The sequence below is a fragment of the Amblyomma americanum genome, chromosome 5 (genome assembly GCF_052857255.1).
Source record: "Amblyomma americanum isolate KBUSLIRL-KWMA chromosome 5, ASM5285725v1, whole genome shotgun sequence".
NCBI classification, from domain to species: domain Eukaryota; kingdom Metazoa; phylum Arthropoda; class Arachnida; order Ixodida; family Ixodidae; genus Amblyomma; species Amblyomma americanum.
In genome coordinates this window covers 86,444,342-86,471,289 of record NC_135501.1, presented here as the reverse complement: position 1 = coordinate 86,471,289, position 26,948 = coordinate 86,444,342, and the positions used below count along the sequence as shown (strand labels likewise).

The following is a 26,948-nucleotide window of genomic DNA, read 5'->3' as shown; positions in this document are numbered from 1 at the left end:
GGGCGTTGGAGGGCAATGTTACGGTACACAACCGCGAGATGAAGAGGACGCTTGACTGTCGGGGTGCTGTTGACGACGTGGACGTTGCATCTGGTGCACTGAGGTGACCTGCTTTTTGTGTGCCTGCTGTTTGCGGCCTCTCGCTCTTGCTGGTGATTTAACTCCCTTAGTATTATATATACAAAATCAGAATGGATAAACTAATCTGCAAAACAGAAAAAAGAAAACACGCTAGTAAGGTTCACTTGCAGCGGTACGCCGCCCTATCGACGTGCTGCCCGCCAGCGCACTGCTTGCTAGGCGTCGAAGCCTGCTTCACGTCGAAATAGCTATGGCTAATGCTTTGGAACTAAACTGCGTTCCAAAAGATGTCTTGCTCTGATACCTGTACACTGTAAATGTAATCAGCTCTGATTAAAAATAAGCTACAGTCGGTTTCCACATCGGCTTCTGCACCGAAGCGAGCGACGCACGCTAGGCAAGAGCAACCGCTAAGCTTTGGTTGTTAAAATAGCCGTCGCTTAATGACTGTGGCCTGAAAACTGAGGGCCAGAGGCCAAAGGCAGCTGCATGCACACCACGCGTTCACCTCGTAACGCGGTTTCGCAGCGCTATGGCTACCAAAAGGTGCGAAAGGCCGCGCAGCTAACCTGTTTTTGTGTGCGAAAAGTGATCGAGCATTGGATCCCTTTAGGAGAACCTTCACTTGCAGGTGCGTGGAACGCAGTCTGATATGTCGAATGTTCCGCTCGACGCGAGCGCAGTAACTGAGAAAACAGCGCTGCACTTTCATACGTGATTTTCAAGCTGATGTAGTGAATGTTCAATTAAAAAATAATTAATATATCCGGGTTGTATAAGTCCATGCAAAAATTTAGCTGCAAATCAATTTCCTGCAACGATTTAAGTTCTAAACCCTCTAGTTAGGGCAGTGCTAAGCAGTTTTTGTTTAAGCATGTTCAGAATGTGGCTAGCAATACACGGACCTTAGCATCGGCAAATGCGCGAATCCGAACTCACATGAGTACATGGTGAGGTAGCGAAATGAGCCCCACTGTCCATCACGGTGGACGTTCATCACAAGATTTCTTTCCAGCAAGTCCTTCCACATAGTATCTCCCAGTGTGCCGTGATAGACTGCCGTCTTCTTCAGGCTTGCGTCGAAAACGCACCTAGCGAGGAGGAGTAAAAACACGAAGTTTGCTTGCTCGTAGGCCTCCTTCGTCATCGCATATCTTCGACACCTTACTTCTCATGACAGATTCTGATTTCTTAGCATTATTTTGAAAGGCGTAATGGTTTCGCCTGTATATACAAGAGGAGCAACTTGGGATAGAAGCATACGGTGGGCTATTCATGTCCGCAAAAATCCTTGCTTGCAAAACCTTTATATGGCCCAAGCCAGAATATGCATGCTCAGTTTGGGACCCTCGTCAGACTAATCTTTCTAACTCCATTGAATCTCTCTAAAACCGGGCAGCTCGATTTATTTTTCATGACTATTCTTCTTATACTAGTGCCACAGGTCTAAAATCTAACGCAAATGTTCGCAATCTAGAAACTCGAGGTAAAATAGCCAGGCTTGTTCTATACCACAAGTTATATCATTCTCCAATTGATAACAGCGTTATTCTTCGCTCACCGCCATTTATCCCGGACTAGTCACTCCAAGTCTGTATACCGGCCGCACGCGCGCACATCATCTCACCTTCGCTCATTTTTTCCGCAAACAGCGAAAGACTGGGATGATCAGGCTGAAGAAGTGGTTCACCACTCCAGTGCCACAAATTTCAGGACAGCCATTGAAAATTTTATGTGGTGAAGCCACCCATCCTTGAATTCATCTGTGAAGCCGCCCGCCCCTAATGTGAAACCACGGTCCAAGAGGCATTTGGGGACTAAATAAATAAATAAATTATGTCTGCACTGAAAGGTGAAAATTACTTAGGAAAATAAACTGCCTATCAATGTAAGCAATTAGCCACCATGAAAGAGCACCTATCTGCAAACAAGTAAAGTCATTGTGCGTGCCAGTCTTTAAAATGTGGCAGGGAAGCACGCGTTCATTGCTATTTGCCACATTTCAGGAATTTGAAACATGAACTCTCGAATGACTGGCACCAGTCCCTCCCACTCCACCTGCTATCATGTAAAAGGACCCAGACTCTACCACCACCACACGGCATCACCCGGACCCGCTTTCGACGGATCCGAAAGGAATCCACTACTGCTACGTCTGTGAAGATACGAGTGCACTTCCAGTAGCAGTTCATGGTACCGGTAACGCAAAATGTGTGCTTTGTTTAAGAAAATCTAAAATTGAGCAGGTTGTAGGCGCTTTCAATTTTCTTAGCTTCGCACGGCAAACGGGTGATGAAAAATTGAATTCACTAAAATACTTTTGACCTGAAAAGTGCCAATCTTATTTTGACTTTTACCTCAGACGGCTGCAGCCAGTCTCCGTTCTTAGGCAGTTTATCAGACCAACGACACCACTGACGCCGGCGTCCTTTGCAATCAGCCAGAAATCCTCGCCCTCGACAATCTTGTCCTTCAGCGTCTCGACCCAGCTGAATGTAGTGTTCTCTAATCCCAGCAATTTTTCTTTTGCAGCTTGAGGAAGCGTTGCCTTTTTTCTCAGTAAAAATAGCGTGGACCAGTTGTTGGACCTCAGCCCCACAAGCAGAAACCCATATGCACGAAGCAGTGACAAAGCTGTATCCTTTGTGTGAAGAGTGGTCGAAGTACCGCTGAATTTCGATACGAATACTTCGGCCGAAGCAAAGGCTGTACGGAGACAAAGAAGTACAAAAGACTGCTCCTTGCAGAGCGTGGATAGTTGTACAGCCAAGGTTTCAAGATGGTTTGGGATGCTGGGGACAACGCATGCAACGAGCAGTTCGGCATCGGGCAGTGCGTTTACCAAGGTTGAGCCTGGATGCCACAAATTCCTCATTGCTCCCTCCGGTAATTGCTGTGATGAGAAGTCATCTGGGCGCGGATGGGCAACATTGTACTCAGTCTTCAGCAAAGCGTTGGACAGCGGAAGCAATTCGGATACGCGGGGCGTTAAAAGACAATCGCTTTCTTCGACAGCCAGCTCTAATACACAGATCTTCCTGGTGCTCGTATTTTCCACTACGACGTCCAGAAGGGGCCTTAACGAATCTTCGTTTAGAAGGTCGGTGCAGAGAATGTCATTTTGAAGGTAATTTTTGTGTGCGGTCAGCGCCCATCCAACGGCCGTGACTAGAGACGTAGCAGACTGCTGCAGTTTCATCCGGATAGCCATGAGAACACGCAACAGGCCGCTGTAATCCGCCGTGCTTGTGAGGTATTGGTTCAGGATGTCCTCGGGTACCTCGCAGTAATCCTGTATTAGCCCCAGGTACTCTGCCGCTTCCTCACCGCTCGCCTCGAGCAAGCTTCGGGCGACGGCACTACACACGTCTACGTATTCCCGTAGGCGAGCCTCCCGTTCTTCTATGGCGGCATCGTCGTCGACATAAGGAACGAACTGGTACTCTTGAATGAACGGAGTCTGCCGCGCACCGCGTCGTGGAGCGATGGTACTCTTCAGACCTCTGATTGCAACGCCACCGGCACAGCATGTGTTGAGGCAGCCATTGTAATGCACGTGTATACCTGCAAAACAGAGAATTTAGGAATCTACAAATTGTGGCAGACGGAAACTCTAGGTGTTAATGTGGTGATTGGGGAGAGGATCGAGTTTGTCGCAGTTTGGAACACGTGATAGTTATTTTATTTATGCCTTAGCTTACATGAGAGAAAGCAAAAAATCCTACGGCGCAAGTAATTGTATAAAATATGGCTTGACTGCAAAAATGCATGCACTTATCAGCAATTTAGGTCAATCCCTTTCTAAACACTAGCTGATATCCGCTGTTTTCCGAGGCGAGCCGTTAATAGGACCTTGCCCTTCGCGGCTGTCTAAGCAAGGCTTGTTGCAGTTGTGGTAGAAATACGCGAGCTAAGGCAAGCCAAGCGAACAAAAAAAAGAAGAAAATGAAAATTGCAAATTGGTGTTTTGGGGAAAGGAAATGGCGCAATACATGTTCTACATCTAGGCGGACACCTGAACCGCACCGCAAGGGAAATAATAAAGGATAGACTGAAAGACGAAAGGAAGAAAAAGGTGCCGTAGTGGAGGGCTCCAGAAAAATTTCGACCACCTGGATGTCTTTAAATGTTCCCTAAATATGACTTTTGGCCTGGATTTCGTTGGCGCCGAAATGGATCGTAGCCAAGCCAAGGCAAGGCATACAAAGACCCAAGCCTAGCCAGGAGAGGCAAAAAAAAGAGAGAGAATAGAATAGAAACAAGCTGAGGAAGGGAAGAGGAAGAGGGGACGAAAGAAACTCACAGGACGGTTATTATTGTGTGGCATTACATGGGGATGGAGAGAGAAAGCTGTTCAGGTGTTTATATTTCTGGACATACTGAGGTCGGCAATCTGAGAACAGCATGCATAATAGTTACAGACCTTTCGTGTCATTTTCCTGAGCCTCTCCTCGGTCGGTGCGCTTCACAGCAGCCGCCGTAAAAAGGACGTGCAGCATTCTTCCGCTATCACCATCCTCATTCCCGTGGCGACCATTCTACTTTAGTACATTTCTCTGATTTCGCCATACCCTCATTTTTCGACGATAAGCATCCTCCGAAATGTTCCGTGGCAGCCACATGTCAGTTACGCACTACTACGCAGGAAAGTAACAATTTTCTACCCTCCTTCCGCGGTAGGTCTCCTCCTCTTCCTCTTTCTATGGTAGCCTCCTTCCATTTACGCACTCCTATGCGCTTTATATACTCGCTTAGGAGGGCAACCCTCATTTTTATTACGGCGACCACCACGAGGTTATCGTCGCAACCGCCCATTCCTCCGTGGCGCATTCCTCCGTTCCAGCCATACCCTCGTCCTTCTAAAGAAATTCTCCTCTGCATCGTTCCATCTTAACCATCTTCAGGTTTCGCATTCCTCCGCTCTCCACACACCCTCCTGTTTAGAGGGTAACCATTCTTGTCTTCCTTCCTGGTGGTTACCTCCCTTCGGTTACGCCGATTTCAACAGCTACTAGAGTACTACGACCCCGGGAACCAGCCTTTAACAGCTCTCACTGAGCAGAGAAAAAGAATATGAAGAATAGCAGAAAAAGAAGAAGAGAAACCAAATGACAAAGCGAAAGGGATGAAGAGACGAAAAAGAACAGAAAGAAGACGCTGAGAACAAGGCTGAAGGTTATTCCCTATCGTGGGTGTGTGCCATCGCTTCTGAGGCAACAGCGACAACAGCCAGTTCAAGAGAGATGACGAAGAGAAACTAGTACGAAGCAGAATACGAATAATAAGAAGAGAAAGAGATGAAGACTGAAAAGAAGCAGAAAATAAAGAGAACAGAAAAATAAAGAGAAAAAAAATTAATGAGAACCGAAAGAAGAACATGAGAAAAATAAGAACAAATGTGTTAACCGAAGCCAAGAGAAAGAAAATTATTTTAAAAGGAAAAAAGTGCGCTAGCTGTCTCACTTCCCGTTGGAAACTTAAACCACACTTTGTTGGACAAGGGATGCGGACGGAGTGAAAGGAGGAACAGAGAAAAAGGGCTCCATTGAAACGAAATCGGCGCGACTGGGCTAAAACCTTAGGAGGAGATGAGAAAATATCAGTAAAGAAATAGCAAAGAAGATGAAACAAGACAAGAAGAAGAGAAACAGGGGAGGATGAAGAGAATATGGAGGGGCATCACGGCTGTCGCAGAACGTTTTTAACTGACAATGACAAGGCCTTCAATCCCATCTAGAATAATGACCTGCGCCCGAAGGATTCTACAGTGGAACTGTCGCAGCCTCAATCAAACTGTGAACGCTCTCCGGACTCGCCTGGATACTATGAAAGCAGCCGACCTTCCGGTTGCTCTCCTGCTGCAAGAAATACGTGGCGCAACACCGAAGATCAACGGTTTCAAAATTCACACTCAACCTTCTATTCTACACAAGAAGGAGGAAGTGCCCAAAGGTCAGGCAGCGGTTTACCTAAGAAAAGGGATAACCCACGCACCGATCCGAACCGACACCGCCAGTGACGATTCCTGCGAAGCGGTGGCAGTACGAATCGCTGACAGCCGATTGAAACATAAGATTATCATCTGCTCCGTGTACATACGCCCGGACACTGGAAGAAGCAGGAACCAAGGATTCCAGTGGATACGATGCATTAGAAGTGAGTACCCAGCTGACCATGTGATTATCGGAGGAGACTTTAACGCTCGGCACACGCTCTGGGGCTACCACAACAACACCGCGAGAGGCCTGGAACTACTGAGGACAGCTGAAGACGCCGGTCTGGAACTCCTCAACGACACGAGCCAGTGCACGAGAGTGGGCCTACACAAAAGTCAGGTTCGTACTAACCCGGACTTGACTTGGGTGAGCAAGGGCTCCACCGCCTCGTGGATGATGGAAACAGACACTTGGGGCAGCGATCACTTCCCCATCTGGATATCACTTAAAGGAACGAAACCCGTCGGCACCAAGAAGGTGGTCACGATCTTCGACTGCGGCAAGACACGAGAAAAGGACTCACCAGTGGAACCTATGAGCCCCTCCGAACGCGGCAGCTCGCTCGCAAACAAAGCAGAAAACTGCGCTGAGAAAACAGGAAAGCAGCATAAGTACCCGTCATCGAATCGCCAACTGTTGACCCTGTAAAACAGGCTTAAACACCTGGCACTCAAATCAAAGAATAAGAAGCGTTTGACGCTTACACCCGCAAGGGTATTTCCAAATAAGAAGCCAGAGAAAACACTGACCAGCCTATGGAGTTTAGACTTAGTGCTCAAGCTCCCTTTCTCAACATGAGCGAATCGATGCTCGGATCTCGAACGATGCCAATGAACAAGGTCTCATCGAATCCCGTTTCTTTTCCCCAATAGCCACGCAATGGCCCATGGGCCCCGCTTTAGTTATTAAACTTATTCGTTATTTCAACTAAGCTGGCCCTTATATTGCTCAGTCTTCATTTTCCGATAGATATTAATATTCTTGCTACTATTTTCTCATTTGCTGAGGCACAGTTGAAAACGCTTTTTAAGTATCTTCTCGCCGCAGGGCAAATTCGTTTTCACAATAGATGTAGTGGGAAATTGTTTCAATTTCTAGTTGTTTGTATTCAGAAAACAAACATGCTTAATGTGCCCAGATAACTGTTCTTAGTAGAAATTGACTCTGACATTTCTGGTTATGTTTTTTGTACCTATGGCAGCAAAAGGTGCAATTTTGCCTTGAAATTTTATTTAGGTTTTTCCACCATTAGGCTGGAACTCCCTACAGCCATACCTTTAGGCCTACGTGGTCACTGTTTGCAAGTGAATGAAGGTGTTACTAGGCTTACAGATCAGCGACCAAAAGCTCTCTCACACTCCGCAGTTTTCATGAGAAAGCATCCACTTCTGGCGACACCTACATGAATTTTTAAAATACTGGCTACCTTCTTCAAACCCCATTTTAAGCGATGTCAGCCTCTTTTTCGCTAGAACCTGGTATATTTCTGATACAGTCCAACTTAATTTCTTCTTGGTATTTTTAGGAAAAATGCCTAAATAATGTTCTAATCTCTCACAGCGATCACGTGAATCGATTAACTATCGAGCTTCCACCTAACCTTTTGTCGTCCTGTAGCGAGAAAATGCGGATTTTGAGCACTAACCTTGCTCTCCAAACTTCTGGATGACGTCAGCTTGAACACGGGGATCTATGCGGCAAGACGAAATCCTTGCCGGAAGCTTGAACTCAAGCAACGGGTCTAGCAAGACACAGAATTGAAGCATGCCATCGATGAATGCCACCCAGTTGTTAGCCCACTTAAGTATGCCACGTGGCTCTGAAAAACACAAGAACAAAAAAAGAAGCGCATTAAGCAGCATCGTATTGGGTTTAAGAAAATACCCCCGGACAGCACTGGCGAAAAAGCGCATGCGTTGTAGTGTTTGATTCGTGGTCACCTGTATCACACTTTTTTCTAAATGATGTTAATTTTTAATCGATTGTGAGAGCAAATACTTTCGAAAAGCTAACGCTGATGTTTAATTTGGTTACTGTGACCTTCGTACAGTTGGGTATTAAAAATGCAGTATATTTCGTCATTTTTTTAAAGCAACCAACGCGTTTGCAGAGGGCACGCCGCCCTGTGCTGTGTGCCTCACCTTGAGTTGTGTGCCAGCGGTTTTTTTTTTCTTATCATAATCTCTAATCCGCACCAACTAGCCCAAACACGTATTGCCGAAATGTACTTGCACTTCAGACTTAACGCTCACTATCGTGTCTTCGTAAAACCGCCCGAAGAGCGCACAATGTGGCAAAGTGTCCCAGTTACTAACTGTGCAAGTCCGCTTTGAGGACACTCTGGAAGCCTCCGCTATACTCGTAGCCACGAAGCCTGAGGTCCTTGTAGATGTCATCTGCGTCGAGCTCATAGACTACGGTCTCCGCTGGCGGGCCTGGCGGGTCCATGCCGAGGACTTTCTCTTCTTGAGCGGGGACGCGGATGCGACCGCTCGCCGCTAGAGACCCGTTCTGGCTGACCTCGAATTTCCCAGAGACTGGCATCACGTGGACCTGCAAGCGCACCGTACCTGCGTCCAAACGATTAGGGGAGTGTGGAGCAAAACACGACAAAGAACGCAACAAGAAATCTTGTTACTTAGAGCGAACTAACCTTAAACCGTGCAAATAAATTGATGATATTTAGCTAAGGGACCATCCCCATTTTGATTGCAGTGCAGCTTAAGGCAGACATCAATGTTTTTTCCGATGAACGAAAAAAATCACCAGATAAGTTTGGCAGGCTACACAGCGTTTATAAAGGAGCTAATTTTAGTAGGCCATCTTTTTCGGTAGTTGTCAGCACAACCGGAGCTGCGTCCTTGTTCAACGTGGTAATTTATTTATGTCGATTAGTCATTTATCTTTACATATGAAAAACTGAAGACGATTTTTCTGCTTGTATTTAAGGAGACACTATTTTAACAGCTGGATACATGTGGAGTCAATGCTATGTCACTGCATTCTTGAGGGTTTAACATAAAAATAATCATTTTCTCGCATCTGGGAAGCTGTGCCTTTTTTCTCGCTTTCCAGTATAATCGAAAACTACAAGAGGAAAAGTGCGAATGCCAATAGGAGCTAAAAAGGCATGGGAAAAGCTTTTAGGATAATCAAGATAAGAGAAGATAAGATAAAAGACGCCCTTGGTAAGCAGAAAAAAACGAAGGAAGGCGGAGAGCAGGAAATTCTCTGCTGACTAGCAACAGTGGCTAGAACACGGTGAGAGCTCTGTTCGGCCTGACCTGCAATTGGGACGAAAGGCTCAAATCACGCAATGAAAATCGGGCAATGCCACACAATTATCATTTATGGTGGGAAGCGAAAACAAAGAAGGTACCAAAATTGCGAAGAACGGGCAGAATCAAAAGGACCTTATAGCCAACAACACGCACACTCTCGTAGAACTACCTACTTTAGAGCTGGCAATAAAAGAAAATAGAGCTGGACTTTGTCTGGATAGGGTATTTCTCATTTGAACAGGCTGAGAAGAACGTGTTTGATACTCCTGGAGCGAACTTCGTCTGGAGTCACCGCAGGAAAGAGGAACGCGCTTATTTTGAGGCTTCACCTCAATTTACCGAGTGAGCTGTCTCAGTTTGCTGTTAGGGTTGCGGGAAAATGTGGCATTTAGAAATTCTGAATACTACAATTTTTGTCTGCTCAGCTTAACTTGGTGCTCTCATATTCACTATTATATGTTTTTTGATAGTTGTAAACGATAAAAAAGGCCTTGTTTTGAAAATGTGTGTCACATTAGCCCCGCTGTCTTTTGCTTTGTGAGCTACAAATTCATGTGCAGTTGCTTTTTATAGAATCTGCAAAATTTTTCATCATAGCCCGGAGATACTTTTACACCAGGAAGTAGCATGAAGTATAAAATATTGTGAGCACGAACTTGAGTAAGAGCCCCACGAATGCCACTCCTCTGAATTTCACGAATATTGTCGTTTCCAACGATAAAGTGTCCGCAGGATATTTGAATGCACTGTTTACATGTATGGGCGGCGGGCTACAGTGGACAAAGTGGACTATAAAAATAAATTGTAGGGGTCACTTAATTCAGCCTTACGAGTATGGCCTTAATGGACTCGTGCCCATAGACGCGGAATTGGTCATTCTCGACATTGCACTCATAGATCCCTGAGAGTCCTCGTATCACTCTTGGTGCAGTGGTGCAGCGGTTAAGAGATGCGCCACTGACCTGCAATGGCAGGTGCTACCACCGGTGGGGCTTGAGGGTCCAAGGTTGCTATTGACGAGAAACCTCTCATGGTAAGTCAATAAAAATTGGAGGGAACTCAAAACTCTTAAGCTCCACATTAGCGGCATGACGCGATAGCGTATTGTGTCAATTCCCCTGGTCATTATATGTTATACGTTCATAGGTCCCTGGAAATCCTCATACCCTTCCTGGCGCAGTGCTGCAGCGGTTGGGCGATGCGCCACTGCCCTGAGATGGGCCTTGTGCGTCCCAGTTTGAATTATTAATTTAACTGCCTCCTCCTGAAGTGGGCCGTTTTCTAACTATCCAGCGGCCAGGTTGTGTTGACGCTGCAAGGTAACATAACCTAGTTTCCCACCTGCCTCCTAGATTGCTATCTGGGCACCGCCTGACAGTGTCACGTTCGCGATTTTTCGCTCACAACGCCAACGCCTGATTCTGTGGACACCGGAACCTTTAACGTTATAGCATTAATAATTTCTCTGCTACCTCGCACAACGGTCAGTTTGCATACAATCTGATGGGCAGGATGTGATGACGCCACAAAGTCACGTGACCTAGGTAGCCCAGCTAGGTTGCTTCTCTGGGGATTTTAACGCGATAGCGCTAACAAGCTCATATCGCCGAAAATCCGGCGTCGAGAAAAATCTAGGAAAAATCCCCGGAGAAGCAACCTGGGAGGCAGGTGGGTGACCTAGGTCACGTGAACTTGCGGCACCATCCCAACCTGCCCACCGGGTTGGGAGTAAACTGCCCACCGTGGCAGGTATACCTGTTATATTAATGATTTGTCGCTCAGGAAGAGCAACATGGTTCGCACAAGGCCCACCGGTGGCAGAATCTGCCATCACAGGGCAGTGGCGCATCGCTTAACCGCTGCAACATTGCGCTAGGGCTGGTATGCGGGCTCCTAGAGATCTGTGACTGTAAAGTACACACTGACCAAGTCTGCATATATGGAAATCAACCCATCACGCTGTCACGTCATATCCTTAAAACGTAGCTTGAGTGCTCTCTCCAATTTTTTTCACTCACAACGTCGATGCTGATGACCCTGTTGCGATGGCGCAGGATTTTCTGCAGAACGGGCGCTTTAACGCTTTCGCATTAACAAAACAATGTGCGAAGCGGCTGTATCTCACAATTTGCGGGTAGGGGAGCGCAAGCTACGGGCGGTGGATGAATTGAATACAAGGTAAAGTGCTCTCTTCTGCAAGCTAGAAATTGGCGCAAGAGGGAAATAGCGCGGCCGTGGAGCGCAGGTGAGCAGACGCCATGAACGCAAGTGCCTCATAAATAAGAATGATGGTGCAGTGAAATACTATGGCCCTTTTTCCTTGCAGGCTCAGCCGTGCCGTCACCGATGTCGATGAAAAAATTAGCCTGCTCAACAGCAAACGCAAGCAGTTCTTGATTCCAATTCGTACCGTGAATGGCGTTGTCCATGGCTCGATTGTTTTGAAAAATGAACATACCCGCCTGGCCTGCGGGCAGCGCTTGTTTCTTTAAAATGTCCAAGCTTGGTTACGGGCTTTTGTCGACAACACTATTACCTTTATTCAAGCAATGACTCCCTCCTCCCGGTCGCAAGATCGCAAGAAAGACGCATGAGGGGAAGGCCCCTTGAGAAAACTGCTGGGATGCTAACCGGTCTTTGGCAGTATTGTGGCCCGATGGAAGGTAACATCTTCGAACATCACAGGCATCTGGTCGAACGACTTGCCGGAGAGCTTGGTCAGGCACTTCCAGGCCAGGACCATGTAGCCGGCAGCGGGATAGAGGACGCGGCCATCGAGCTGATGGCCAGCCAGGTAGGCGTCTCCCACGTTGGAGTCGAGGTCTATTTCGACAACATCTTCGGAAAACTGCGAATAAAAGCGGTGCCGTGTATGTGAACGCAAACCTTCATGCTACTAAATACAGGTCGCTTTCAACCCAGCCCGTAGAAGAGATTGCCAGGTGTCGTACTACCTGTAGTCAGGCACTGCATGCCTCTGGCGTTGGGGAAGTCTCCTTGAAGGTAAAATTCACTGGTGCGATCAAAGGCAGGCAATTGAAAATTACATTGTAAACAAAAACGAACTTTCACTAATCGAGAAGTTAAATTCAAGTTGATTTCATCGGCACCCATCGTAGTTCAAGACCTCGGTTATAAGTGGAAGCTTAGCGTAGCAGTATGTTGGAGAAGATCGTTGGACGTGCTAAAAGCATACTATTATAAGTTGTGTAGTAGTTGCATGGCTTAAAAGCCTAAACGTAAGAAATGAAATGTCAGTTTTTTTTAAAACGAGCAGCTTTTCTAGGGCACATATAAAGAGCAACATTATAGGCGGCAAGTTGCACTAGCTTGAACATCGAGAACGCTTGTGCTGTGCTCAGCATCTGTAGTGGTATGCAAGGCTCCCAGCGAGAAGCTACAGACATCATGAAATCTAGCTATTCGTTTAAACGGTGATGATGCTGCGGCGAGAACACTTAGGCTACATGAGTGGTACCACCTTGTGCAGTGGGAAGGTCACTTTTGCGCATTTTACGGGGCAGGATTCCTTTACACATATGGGAGGTCTAACGTATAACAATCGGCAGCTATTGGAACCAGGGTATTTTTTTCCCCGTGACGACCAGCCTCCGTTCAACTTTTTATCGCGTGTTTAATCTTGCCAGTTTAGAGCTGGTAAGCAACCGGCTCCACGCTGGTGACGAGCTTTCTTCAAGGCTCTCTTTACCCACCTTACTCGAGGTTGCAAAGTCGTTCCATTTGGCCACAGTCCACTGATGCGAATGGTCCCAGCTGACAAGGTGCCCTATGCTTGGAGTGCCCCGTGGCACAGGGAATGGCACCGGTGGGTATAGCACAGACAGGTCGAGCTGCACTCCAAGCGTGTGTAGCTTGCCCAGTGAGCTCAGGAAGTAAGTCAGGCTGTCCTGATCACGCTTCATCAGTCCTAGGATGCTGGCGTCGGGCCCGACTGCGCGCCGTAGTATCGGCTGCGAACAGATCAATAAATTGTCTTTTGACACTGAATGATGCCAGCCTCCAAGGAGTGGAAATGCGATGTCACCTGGCAATGTGCTCCAGGCATACCAGCAAAGAGGGTGAACTTGAAACGAAGTGCAAGGACTTCCATTACAACTCACCCTCAGTTGGTAGAGAACACTCTCAGTGTTTTAGTATAGGGACACATGGATGTTTTGGACATGCTTTTGCTTCCTTCGGTTAATTTGGCGCAGTCGTTTTCGCGGAAATGACGTACAAACGCAGAATGAAATTGAGTGCGGGTTCATTTCTCTAGAGCCTACTCACGTAGAAATTGAGTTCAGCGACTTCTGGGGCGACACTGCGGGCTTTTTTCAAAAAAGCTGGGCGTCACATGGATAGTGTGGTAAATAAGCTACCCGCTGCTGACAACGCCCACCATTTTGCCGCAGTATAAAGAATTTTGCATCAGAAAGTTAAGTTTTGCTGCGACGCCACCAGCACAACGTCATTCACGGCAATAAAATATAGCAATCAAGAGTTGGACGAAAACTCGTCTGGTCAGGGTGAATCATAAAACGTGACATTGAAGACGCCAACCACAACAAAGAAAGCAACACACAAAAGATGTTTCGGCTCCCATAAGAGAGCGTTGTTCACAGTAAAAAACGAGAAGCGGGTGCGCGAGCTTATGTATGCCTGAAAAGGGGCGCAGAGAGCGTGCCTAAGCAGTTGTCAGATTTGCGCAATTTCGGTTCAAGGTGTGACGGGCCGTTTGTATAATCAAAGATTCCAGGTGCAGGCGAGGGAATTTCCTCTTTTCTGCCGCAAGAACTTGTGCCTTACCACAGTCCATAATGTGCTGTTTCGATATGCAGTGTTCAGCGATAGCACTGCAATCCATTTTCCTCTCTTTAACGCAGTTTTAGTGATCATTTGGGGGCCTATCGAAGTTACCAGTTTCGCCGATGTAGACGCAGTCGCATTCGGAGCGGGGTATGCTGTAAACCACGCCAGGATATTTTGTTTCGGAAGACCGTCCTTTACGTTGACCAAAGCATGTCGCAGTTTTCTGGTCGGAACGTGGGCAATGTCAACATTGAAGGTGCGCAGAATGCGAGCCAACGCCTCGCTGATTCCAGGGGTGCAAGGAACAGCGGCATGTTTCAGGGAAGAAGACACAGAAGTTTCACGTTCTGGTCGTTACAGCTGTTTTTAGACTGATGCCACGAAAGATGTTGGGTAGTCATTGCGTGAAAGTTCTTGCCGCACCATATCAAAGTCGTTTGCCCTGCCTTCGAAAGAACTGAAAATGCGTTGGCTCCTTTTTGATAAGGTGGCAGCAACCGATCTCTTATGTGAGGCTGCGTGGACGGATCTAAATTTGTGATAACGTCCCGTGTGGGCAGGTTTCCTAAAAACGCTGATTGATAGTTTGCCACTATCGCGTTTCAACAGGACGTCTAGAAAGGGCAATGCACCGTTCGCCTCGACCTCTGTGGTGAACTCAATGGGGTCCTCTATGGAGTTCAAATGTGATGAAAAGGCAGGCAAAGCGTCTTTTTGAATCATGCAGAAACAGTCGTCAACATATCTGAGGAAACCTTTTGGCGGGTGAACAAATGTTGCAAGGGCCCGGCGTTCGACAAACTCAATGGTGAGGTTCGCGACGGTAACGGAGATAGAGGCTCCCATAGGAGTTCCTTGCAGTTGACGGTAAAACAGGCCTTGGAATGCAAAATACGTGTTGCCGAGGAAGAACTGTAGGAGTCTGCAGAGGTCAGGAACGTCAATAGGAGTCCTTTCAGGTAAGGATCTGCCAGAGTCGAGGGGAGAAGAGCAGGCTTGTACGGCAAGGTCAACAGGGACGCACGTGAAAAACGACTTGACGTCAAACGACACTATCAGCTCGTTGTCGGCCGGTGATATGTCGCTTACCTTCTGGATGAAGTGAGTCGAATTTCGTACGTGTGCCGAGCCACAACCCAAAGGAGGCGAGATGATGCGATGAAGGTAACCAGATAAGCTGTGGAGTGGGAAACGACTGTAGTCCACGATGGGACGCATCGGCATACCAGTCTTGTGCACTTTGGGAAGGCCGTAGAGGGCGGGGGCCGAACCGTTGGTGAACAGGAGTTTGAAGTAAAGTGGTTTGTGGGTCGGAGGGACGAAAGTGAAAACGTTGGTGAGAATTTTCTGTAAATGTCTTCTGGCACCGGAGCGTGGCCTTGTGGTAGAGCATCCGCCTCGCATTCAGAAGGTGCTGGGTTCGATCCCCAGTGCCGTCGGGCACATACCGGTTTTTAATGGGTACAAGATTTCCCCTCGCTGGGTGCTCGGCTCTTCTAGGGTGATATATTTGGGAAAATGGTCTTGAGCACAGTTGCCTTGATGGATCAGAGATAAGTTCCGCCATGAAGCAACTCTAAGGGCGCATTCACACTTGTCCAAAAATCCGGCGAGCGAAGCGTATTCGGGAAAACTAGGACCTGTTCCCATCTGTTGACGCCCGGGCAAGGCGGAACCGCCGCGCCGCTGCTGTTTCTCGCTTTTCCACACACTTGCCGGCCACCACGTGACCGCTCGCGGCGCACACAGATATGGTTAGAAAAGATCGATGCTGTCTGTGTACCATAACCGTTTGCACGCTTGAGTACGTAAACGCAGGCACATTCCCATCTTTAGTTCAGCGTATGCAAACAGACTCGAAACTAAACGCCCAGCCTAGTGGCGCCATCTGCTTGTCAGGACGGTAACTAGTACTGTCAACAAAAGCGGCGCTCCTCGTAGGCCTAGTAGCGGCAGGATCGTCACTCAAAATAAAAAAATAAAGCATTGGCTTATACTTTTGCTTATAGGTGAGGCACGTGAGACGAAGCGATGTACCGGTGTCCGATTTATAGCCAGTGAACGCGCTGAACAAGGTCGCAACAACGACGAATTCATTCCGAGGCGAGGGGCACTGCGTCGAAGGGCGCCGCCATGTTTTTCGCCGCGGTGGCGAACGCGGAAAATTTGGGCTCAGCCCGATCGCCCTCGCCGCGCCGCTTTCCGCCTCGCTCGGCGTCGAAAGCGGCCGAATTCGCTTCGCTCGCCGGATTTTTGGACAGGTGTGAACGGGCCCTAAATCAGCCTCGTGCGGTAGAAGCCCATTTGTGGCCCTTTTTTTAAACCGCTAGCCATGGCATCGTGGTAAAGCACCCGCCTCGGTTTCAGAGGTGGTGGGTTCGACTCCCGTTGCCGGCCTGTTATTTACTGGTTTTCTCAAAATGGGTACAAGCTATGCCCCGGCCTGGCGCTCGGCTTGCTAGGTTTGCATGGCTTGGCAAAGGAGCCTCCGCCTTCAAATCCCGTCATTGTGGGCTTTCCCTACACCCCTGGAATCAGCGAGGTGTTGGCACGCATTCTGCGCACCTTCAATGTTGACATTGCTCATGTTCTGACCAGAAAACTGCGACATGCTTGGTCAACGTAAAGGACGTTCTTCCGAAAGAAAAATATCCGGGCGTTGTTTACAGCATTCACAGCTCCGACTGCGACTGCGTCTACATTGGTGAAACTGGTAACTTCGAAAGGCCCCTAAATGATCACTAAAACTGCGTTAAAGAGAGGAAAATGAATTGCAGTGCTATCGCTGAACACTGCATATCGAGACAGCAAATTATCGACTGGGGCGAGGCACAAGTTCTTGCGGCAGAAAATAGAAAATTCCGTTCCCTTCACCTGGAATCCTTGATTATACAAACGACCTGTCGCACCTTGAACCGAAACTGCGGAAATCTGTCAACTGCTTACGTACGGTCTCTGCGCCCCCTTTTCAAGCATACGTAAGCTCGCGCACCCGCTCCACGTTTGTTACTGTGGACAAGGCTCCCGTATGAGAGCCGTAACTTCTTTTGGGTGTTCTTTTCTTTGTTGTGGTTGGCGTCATCAATGTCACTTTTTATGATTCACCTCGACCAATCGAGTTTTCGTCCAACTCTTGATTTCATTAGCCTTCGCCGGGCGTACGGCCATCCCATCGTCACAAGCATCCGTCAGTACGTGTCGCTAACAAATCGCGTGGCATCGTTCAAAGGCCGCCTTCAGTTCAATCTCACCTGCAAGTCTCTAGCCCTTATTCCTCGCTCGGTTCACCTGATTCGCCCTGTCTGCACAATCTTCGGACGCAGTGTTACTGCCAAAGCTGAACGTTCCCTTCTTCAAGCAAGGATAATTGAGTGCAAAGAAAAGCTGAGAGCCTTAGAAAATGAAGCCTTTTTCGCTTGTCGTCGATTGCAGTCGCTCTACCCGGATGAGTTTCCAGCATTCAACTGCATGCTAATGATAAGACTGCAATGAATTCGCGTTCCGCAGAAGTCTCGCACAAAAACAAGTTGCAGCGACTCCTTTCGTCCCCGTCAACTACCTCCAAAGCTGCTCCTGCAACAGTTGATAACAACGTTTCGTCATATAGCCCAAACAACGCTGAACTCTCCGTTTTAAACCTTGGCCTCAATTTCGACGTTGAACCCACCCTGGACGCTAAAAATCTGGTGTGTGCTGTGGAGAACGCTGTTAATCAAGTGGATGCGGCACGTCAAGATGAAGCCAGGACTCGTGCTATCAGCGTGCTCTCCAAATACCGCCCGGGGCGATTCCTGTCCCCTCTTACTACGGAACAGCGCCAAGCTCTTAACAGCGTTCGCAAGAATAAGGAACTAGTCCTATTTCCCGCCGACAAAGGCAACACCACTGTCTTTTTCGACCGGAAAGACTATGTAAGCCAGGGTGCAGAATCTACTTGAAGATGACACCACCTACTGCCGATTGGACAAGGACCGAACAGCTAAGGTGCAGCGCGATTTACAGAAAATTCTCAGCAACGTTTTCACTTTCGTCCCTCCGACCCACAAACCACTTTACTTCAAACTCCTGTGCACCAACGGTTCCGCCCCCGCCCTCTACGGCCTTCCCAAAGTGCACAAGACTGGTATGCCGATGCGTCCCATCGTGGACTACAGTCGTTCCCCACTCCACAGCTCATCTGGTTACCTTCATCGCATCATCTCGCCTCCTGTGGGTTGTGGCTCGGCACACGTACGAAATTCGACTCACTTCATCCAGAAGGTAAGCGACATATCACCGGCCGACAACGAGCTGATAGTGTCGTTTGACGTCAAGTCGTTTTTCACGTGCGTCCCTGTTGACCTTGCCGTACAAGCCTGCTCTTCTCCCCTCGACTCTGGCAGATCCTTACCTGAAAGGACTCCTATTGACGTTCCTGACCTCTGCAGACTCCTACAGTTCTGCCTCGGCAACACGTATTTTGCATTCCAAGGCCTGTTTTACCGTCAACTGCAAGGTACTCCTATGGGAGCCTCTCTCTCCGTTACCGTCGCGAACCTCACCATTGAGTCTGTCGAACGCCGGGCCCTTGCAACATTTGTTCACCCGCCAAAAGGTTTCCTCAGATATGTTGACGACTGTTTCTGCATGATTCAAAAAGACGCTTTGTCTGCCTTTTCATCACATTTGAACTCCATAGAGAACCCCATTGAGTTCACCACAGGTCGAGGCGAACGGTGCATTGCCCTTTCTAGACGTCCTGTTGAAACGCGATAGTGGCAAACTATCAATCAGCGCTTTTAGGAAACCGGCCAACACGGGACGTTATCTCAACTTTAGATCCGTCCACGCAGCCTCACATAAGAGATCGGTTGCTGCCACCTTATCAAAAAGGAGCCAACGCATTTGCAGTTCTTTCGAAGGCAGGGCAAACGACTGTGATATGATGCGGCAAGAACTTTCACGCAATGACTACCCAACATCTTTCGTGGCATCAGTCGAAAAACAGCTTTGTTGTCCAGAACGTGTAACTGCTGTGCCTTCTTTCCTGAAACGTGCCGCTGTTACCTACACCCCTGGAATCAGCGAGGCGTTGGCACGCATTTTGCGCGCCTTCAATGTTGGCATTGCCCACATTCCGACCAGAAAACTGCGACATGCTTGGTCAACGTAAAGGAAGTTCTTCCGAAAGAAAAATATTCGGGCGTTGTTTACACCATTCACTGCTCCGACTGCGACTGCGTCTACATCGGCGAAACTGGTAACTTCGAAAGGCCCCTAAATGATCACTAAAACTGCGTTAAAGAGAGGAAAATGGATTGCGGTGCTATCGCTGAACACTGCATATCGAGACAGTTCTTGCGGCAGAAAATAGGAAATTCCGTTGCCTTCACCTGAAATCCTTGATTATACGAACGACCTGTCGCACCTTGAACCGAAACTGCGGAAATCTGTCAACCAAATCTGTCAACTGCTTACGCACGGTCCCCGCCGCGGTGGCTCAGTGGTTAGGGCGCTCGACTACTGATCCGGAGTTCCCGGGCTCGAACCCGACCGCGGCGGCTGCGTTTTTATGGAGGAAAAACGCTAAGGCGCCCGTGTGCTGTGCGATGTCTGTGCACGTTAATGATCCCCAGGTGGTCGAAATTATTCCGGAGCCCTCCACTACGGGACCTCTTTCTTCCTTTCTTCTTTCACTCCCTCCTTTCCCCCTTCCCTTACGGCGCAGTTCAGGTGTCCAACGATATATGAGACAGATACTGCGCCATTTGCTTTCCCCAAAAACCAATTATTATTATTAATATTATTATTATTACTACGCACGGTCTCTGCGCCCCCTTTTCAGGCATACATAAGTTCGCGCATCCGCTTCTCGTTTTTTAATGTGAACAAGGCTCCCGTATGGGAGCCGAAACGTCTTTTCTTTTCTTTTTTTGTGGTCGGAGTCTTCAATGTCATGTTTTATAAAATATAGCAGCGTTGATAAAACAAATTTTTCCGATGAATTAGAATATCTGGAGTTGGATCCCCATTGTTGCTGTCTTTGTTGCGCGAGCATGTCGCTTTAGCACAGCTTCAAATGCCTTTCCGTCCTTAGCCGACAAATGTGGGCAATTGCAGGCTAATACAGTGTCTTCTTCAAGCTCACTTGTGGCCCTTATTATATACGTGGGCTACACGCCTATCAGTAATTAAGGACCCTAACAGTAATAGTTAAAAATTTAACTATTAAATATTAGTAAACCGACCTGCTAATTAGCAACTTTTGGTTGTACTCTGATGTACTACACCACTGACAATGTTATGCCGAAAAACATGTCCTTCTAACTCTTAAATGCCCGTTTTTTAAATTTTCTAATATCTTAGGTTAAACACCTTGTATATATACCTACCTCTCGAAAAGCCTTAAAACGTGGATTGCTTGGTCGTTATCTAAGGTCCGTCTTCGCCTTCATGCTGATACCAACCGTCATCAAGGCTATATGAGCTCGCCTGGTCAAACACGCCAGCCACAAGCTGGTCTTTATTCTCTTTTTTTGGTTTTTGAAGAAAGAAAATGGCACAGTAACTGTCTCACATACCTCGATGGACACCCGAAGCGCGCCGTAATGGAAGGATTAAAGGAGGGAGTGAAAGAAAAAAAAGGGGTGCCATAGTGGATGGCTCCGCAACAATTTCGACAACCTGGGGATCTTCAACGTGCACAGCACACGGGCGCCTTTTGCGTTTCGCCTCCATCGAAACGCCGCCGGCGCGGCGGGGTTCGAACTCGGGAACTCCGGCTGAGTAGCCGAGCGCCCTTGCCACTGAGCCACCACGGCGGGTCAGCCAGAAGTTCTCCGCGGTGTTTTACCACCACCAATATAAGCGCTCCGAACTCTTAAACACGCACCCGTACGGACGTTGCTTTCTCAAAACCGACTATGGAACGGCCTCCTAAAGTTTGAAGGGAGGTGAATGTACTCACCTGTAAGAGGCAGTGGGGCCCGACCTCTACGAAGACAGCATTCTTGGGAGCATGTTTGAGGGCATCGTTGAAGAGCACGGGAGAAATGAGGTTCTCGACGAGGTAGTCCACCGAGCAGCTTTGGCCTACGGGGTCATGCCATCGACTTTCCCGCACCGAGGTGCTGACCCAGCGTTTGCTACGTGGCTTCGGCTCTTTCAGTACCTGCGCAGTAAGAGCGCGCTGCAACGGCGGAACCCACCAAAGATACGCTCTATCACGACAACGACCACACAGTCGGCTATTCAAAGAGATGACCGAAAGGGGTAAAACCTTTAGGGCACATGACCGGCTGTTAGCGCGTGAGTGGACGCAAAATGGACGCTTTGCGCGAATTTAATGAGGCTCTTAGGACAAAGAGAAGGTGTCTCTATCAACAAGATACAGAGTTCTAATCAAAATAACACGCCTGTCATCGAAAACAGGAGATGTTACAGGGTAGTAAAAAAAAAAAAACGAAACACAGATGTCACCAACGCCGGATGATTTCAGTATTGGAAGGCGTGCGTCGACGCCCATACTTTGGCGCGAATCTAGAAAGCAACGATGCTCGGTCGTCCAGTGCATAACGCCGGCAGCCGACCCTTGTCGACGGAGCCGTCACGAGCTTGGGCCAACAGGATGGAAGATTTTATGCAAGTTTTTCTCGATGATTAATGCGTATTTCTCTACTGTGAAAACATCACAGTTGGCAGAGAGAGCAGGAGAAAAATTTTTCGTTAGAACAACAATCATATGGAAGCGTCCTCAGCATGCGCTGCAAACAATAATTACGCTTATCGTGAATAAACCTGACATTGATTCTAAGAGGGTGCACAAAATTTCTTCCCGCTTTTTAAAACCTTTACACGCTTAATAAGCACTCAGGAGGCGGTGAATCGCTTGACCGGTAGACTATTTCGTCCCAAAAAGCAAGACAGGTCAATCGTGCCGAGTGCTTGTATATTTCATAACAGTTCTTCTTTCTGGGAGGTTATGAAACCTTTCCAGTGATTTTTTGTCACATTATGGCATCAAGGAATACACCTGTGCCGAAAAGTTTTTTCCTTTTTGTACAGGAGGAAAAGAAGAACTATAGAGAATAAATTACACCTCATCTTACGCTTGTCTGAAAGCACTGGTAGGCACAAAAATCAGCTTCAAGGAGCTTCTTCCATTGATATGACAATACATGCCACCAGTAGTGATGAAACTGTTCCTGGTGCTTGGAAAATTAATATTCCGAGGCATTCGACGCTAATAAGTGAGCATTTTTCCGAGTAAGAATGAAAGGCTAAGTTTTGTCGGGTTGCAGCTGCGCGAACAGCCATTCTTTTATTGGTGTAGATTGTTTTGAATGAGCCCAAGTGTAAATATCAGGTTTCGCCCTGCAATAAGTAAGGGTCCTTCGGTTAGCAGTACACGTTCAAAAAGTCAAGATATACATGGTCACCTGCCGCAAGCAATCCCGAAACGCTGGTGCGACGATCTTAATATGCTGGGAGTGAAAGGCCACACTCATGCTTTCGACCTCTCGGACGAAAATGCCTTCCGCTTTGAGCTCTTCAACCAACTCAGCTACGGCGTCAGCAGGCCCCGACACGGTCACCGAGTCTTCGGCATTATGGCACGCCGGGACCACGCCATCACGACAGCGCTTTTCCGCCTCGTCCCACGTTAGGCCTGAACAAATCCGGCACCACGTTCGTTAGCAAAGGATGTGTTGCTAGGTGATATCGTGCTGTTCGAACTCTGGCTTTGGCATACGTTCTGGAAAAAAAAAAGAAACTGACCGGCTCTTCAAGGTCTCTCGAAGGCGTTATAAATGCTTGACATTATTAGTGCTTTTGAGAGATACCTTAATAAAAGAAACATAAGGTGGTAGGATAAACAGGCCGATAAAGTTAGGAAAACTTACCTCAGGATTATTTAAAATTTAATCGAAATAATGAGTCCGCCTTCGGCTCAGCGGACGTCGTGCAAGCACGTAAGACGAGTTACGCGCCTGGACATGCTTGCCATGAACGGATACGGCAAAAAGCTGGAGGGGCGGAGTTATGAATAGCGTTTCAATCCTACAGTTCGTTTGTAGCGTTCCAGCAAATCGTAGAACATTCATAATTGCGTGAACTTAGGCCAAAACAAGGGCTGCTTATAAATATGCACACATCATGAAATGCTTTTCTCATGAAGACTTTCTGGGCTAAACCCCACAGCGCTAGATACATCTTGCTAAAAATCGCGTGTGCCTCAAACACTCCATGTAATCATCATTCCACGAGTTTCAATCGGAGGTGGGTAAAATATTTTGTTTTTAACCCTAAATTTCTTAGCAGTATATACAAATTTATTGATTTGTTTAACAATGTTACTGCACAGCACAAAACAAAAGAAACAATACATGTCATGTAATCGAATTGTGCTTTGAAGAAAAGTAACTGGAGATTCTCTGAGGGTTCCGTTTAGTTAAAAAAAAGTTGGCCTGGCACCTACCCACTGCTGCCATAGCTCCCTTAGACAGGCTTCCCAGGTCAATGCAGCGCCCTCGCCAGTACGCGCACAGCACAGCCTCTTCATCCGTCAAGCAGCCGTCGGCGTAGGCGCAGCCAATTTCTCCTACAGAGTGGCCAACCATGCCATCTGGCTTCACGCCGACAGCGGCCAGCGTCTTCACGAGCGCCACCTGTGACCGCAAAAGAGCATCACGGGTCACGTAGAGGCACGCGCTATTTGAAATGAAGCGCTGAAAGCCACGAATGGAATTGATTTTACGTTATCACTGCAAGCGGTAAAATCACTGAAAATTCATTGAAAAAGGAATCTTGTATTCCGTGGAACACTCGTTCAAATAATATAGTAGTCTTCATGCTGAGAGTAGGATATTTTAATTAGGGCTGCGTGTTAACGAGGCGTTTTCAGTGATATTGTTCACGCCGGTACATCGCATCCTTCAGATAGATATTTCTCCATGATGCGGAAGAGAGTATTTGTGCTGTGTACAATATTCTACAAGATGATACGGCGAACAATTAGGATCGCTTACGCGAAGGATACGACGAGTGGTGAGCACTAGCTGGTTCGAGAGATGATTAGAGATGTGCAGGTGAAAATTCTTGTAGCGCTTCCGTTCCTAGTAATAATCCGCACCCCTCAGGTAAAGCACCCCTCATGTAAATCCCTCAAGGGCCCTTGAGGTATATAATAAAAAAATATTAATCGCTATGCAGAATCCGGCTACACAAACTGAGGCAATTTTTATTTAACTTTTTCTCTACTATTCTTCCGTCGGTTACAGCTTCAAGAGCTCATTTGTGGCAATGACACGAAATAGGACTTCACACCGTCTCCAGTGGCATATTAAGGGGGGGGGGGGGGGGTACAGAGGGCCACGGGCGGCAGGTGCCAGTTACAGGAGGGGGTTTCATATATGTCTGCAGATCCCGCCCACTGCCGGCTCGGCTAGGCATGAATGGCAAAGAATACTCCAATAACACGCAGCCTCTGCAAATATTATTAGTGCTTTCTTGAGGGGCTTTCCTGAGAGCGTGATTTCAGCCTCCTTTCGAGACCATACGGGAAACGCGAGCCTGCGATTCTCATTCTGGCAGAAATGAATTAGATTCCCTTGTGCGTTCCTTGGTGTTCCGGGAGGGGCCAAGCGCTGTAGATGGATAGGAGTGAGGGAATCTCTCGCTCGTTTTAGGAACGCCAGCCAGCACTCCATCGCAACCGCTGATTCTGGCACCGATGTGGAGGCACTTCAGACAAGTTCCAACGCGCCCAAGAGACCAGAGCCATTCATGCGGCCACACGACTGCAACGCTGAAATGATAGGCGTTGAGCACTTGAACTTATTTGCGATGTGTTCCATGGGTTGTGCACAGAGATGTAGACTGGGCAGGCCCTAGAAAGGTAAGAGGAGCACGGGGATGCTTAGAAATCAAGGACCATTGAAAGCACGAGTTTATTTGAAATTCGCATTCAGCTTCGAAACTACCAATTTGGTGCAATTATGTCAGGTGGGTGTCTTTGTCACAGAGCGACGTGCGCGCCTTGCATTTCTTTGTATCCATTGCAAGAGATTGTGTCGCCCTCCTAGATCCCGCGCGAAAAGCGCAGAAAGTGCCAAACCGATAACAAAAAACAACAAAAGGAGCTCAACAGTGCACGCCAAGAAAAGGTGTCAGACTGATCTCGATAACAAAAGAACTGTAGCGCGAACTGTCCTGTGTGCCTCTATTCTTGTGTTCGTCTTGGTCGCGCTCCAGTTCTTTTGTTACAGTATGTACCATCTAGCCCAACAAAAAGTTCTTCTAAACTGATCTCGATGCTTCCGAGAAGAGGACGATTCAGCTCCGCCTTTAAGAGTAGAACGCCATAGCGTTATCAAGCCGCTGCCTATAATAGGCAGCCCTTATCGGCACCGCGACCTCGACCGCGCGGTGACTGCCTGGAACGCTGGCAAATCATCTGCTCACCACGACGGCGATTTCGTATCGATCCTGATTTCCAGATCAGACGCAGCGGGCGGGCTTCGCACTTGCGCAGGACATCACGCTTGCCGCGTGGAATTAGGGCCAATTTTCTAATTCACGTTCAAAATGCTTGAACCCACACCTGAAGCTCCGGTTTCCATCCGACCAACCACGACGTGAAGCAACTTTGCTGTGTCGCCTGTGACTTGTAGCTTTCACTAACCCTCACTCTTTCTTAATCGGTACGGCTTTACCGAACGCTTGCTGTCTATGCATAGTGACTTCAGTTTCCTTCTACTCTCTTTTCTCCTTCGTCTTCTTATTTTAGCTCCCTTTCCCCCGTGCAAGGTAGGAAACCGGTTATTCTTCCGTTTAACCTCCCTGCCTTTCCTCTTCCTCCTCCTCCTCTCTACCGGCAGCCACGCGGGGGCAGGGTACGCTTTCTCCGCGGACGAACGGGATCGCAGCGCCCGTCGGCGGAATCCACGACGGAAGGAAACTTTCCACCAGACAGACGACGCCTAACGTCAGCGCAACAGCGCATCACCAAGCAGCGGAGAGTTTATACGTCATGTGGTTTTTATGGTTCATCATTTATGACGTCATTTATGGCTACCAACAAGCTGGTAGTGGTGGGAGACATGAACGATTGACACGGCCTGGGGCAAGCAACAGGGCAGAAATCTGAGCTAGTTGGTATACGTTCATTATGATAAATCGAGGCGCTCACAAACAACGACACAGAGGGGACACAACGCTGTGTCGTTCTTTGTGAGCGCCTGGATTTATCATAATGGGGCAAGCAGCAAGACACGCCTAAAAGGAGATAACTCGTCGACGCGATTGCCCAAACGGGGCCTCGAATTGATAACCGACCTCCTCCAACCAACCCGAACACCGAACAACCAACCCGAACAACCGAACAGGAAACAGCGTCAGACGAGACACGTTTCCGGACCTGTCCTTTGTGAGAAAGGTGAGAGAAAGCTCTTCGGCTCACCTCTACGAAAACACTGGGCAGTGATCAGTACATCGTCAGCATCTCGGCATCCAGCCCGAAACTGAAGAGAACAACCTACGAAATAAGACTCACGGGCTGGGAGGAGCATAGGCAGACCCTTCACCCGAGAACAGTATAATGGACATTGTGGAATCGATGCAGCGCCTCCGGAACGCCCGCAACCAAACCACCGAAACCATCCTGCGCACGGTCAAGAGGTCCGAAGTAAACCACAGGCTCATACATATCCTCAAACGGTGGAAGAGACAGCGGTTGAACCGGAAGCTCCGTCTACAAATCGAGCGGATAACAGATGGAGCCAGACATTCCGTGGTCGAGCGT

The 26,948-nt window shown here is 48.0% G+C and overlaps 1 protein-coding gene across 1 annotated transcript in view; it reads right to left on the bottom strand.

The window, feature by feature from the left end:
- LOC144134031 (fatty acid synthase-like) overlaps nt 1–26,948 on the bottom strand; it is a 134,087-nt gene that overhangs the window by 50,331 nt on the left and 56,808 nt on the right. Inside the window, exons 8-16 of the mRNA XM_077667039.1 lie at nt 23,625–23,814; nt 22,585–22,814; nt 21,114–21,317; nt 13,072–13,329; nt 11,990–12,206; nt 8,393–8,647; nt 7,723–7,896; nt 2,439–3,645; nt 1,021–1,172 (exon numbers count right to left, since the gene is read on the bottom strand). Of these exons, the coding sequence (XP_077523165.1) occupies nt 1,021–1,172; nt 2,439–3,645; nt 7,723–7,896; nt 8,393–8,647; nt 11,990–12,206; nt 13,072–13,329; nt 21,114–21,317; nt 22,585–22,814; nt 23,625–23,814 (2,887 nt within the window). The remainder of the gene's footprint in view (nt 1–1,020; nt 1,173–2,438; nt 3,646–7,722; nt 7,897–8,392; nt 8,648–11,989; nt 12,207–13,071; nt 13,330–21,113; nt 21,318–22,584; nt 22,815–23,624; nt 23,815–26,948) is intronic.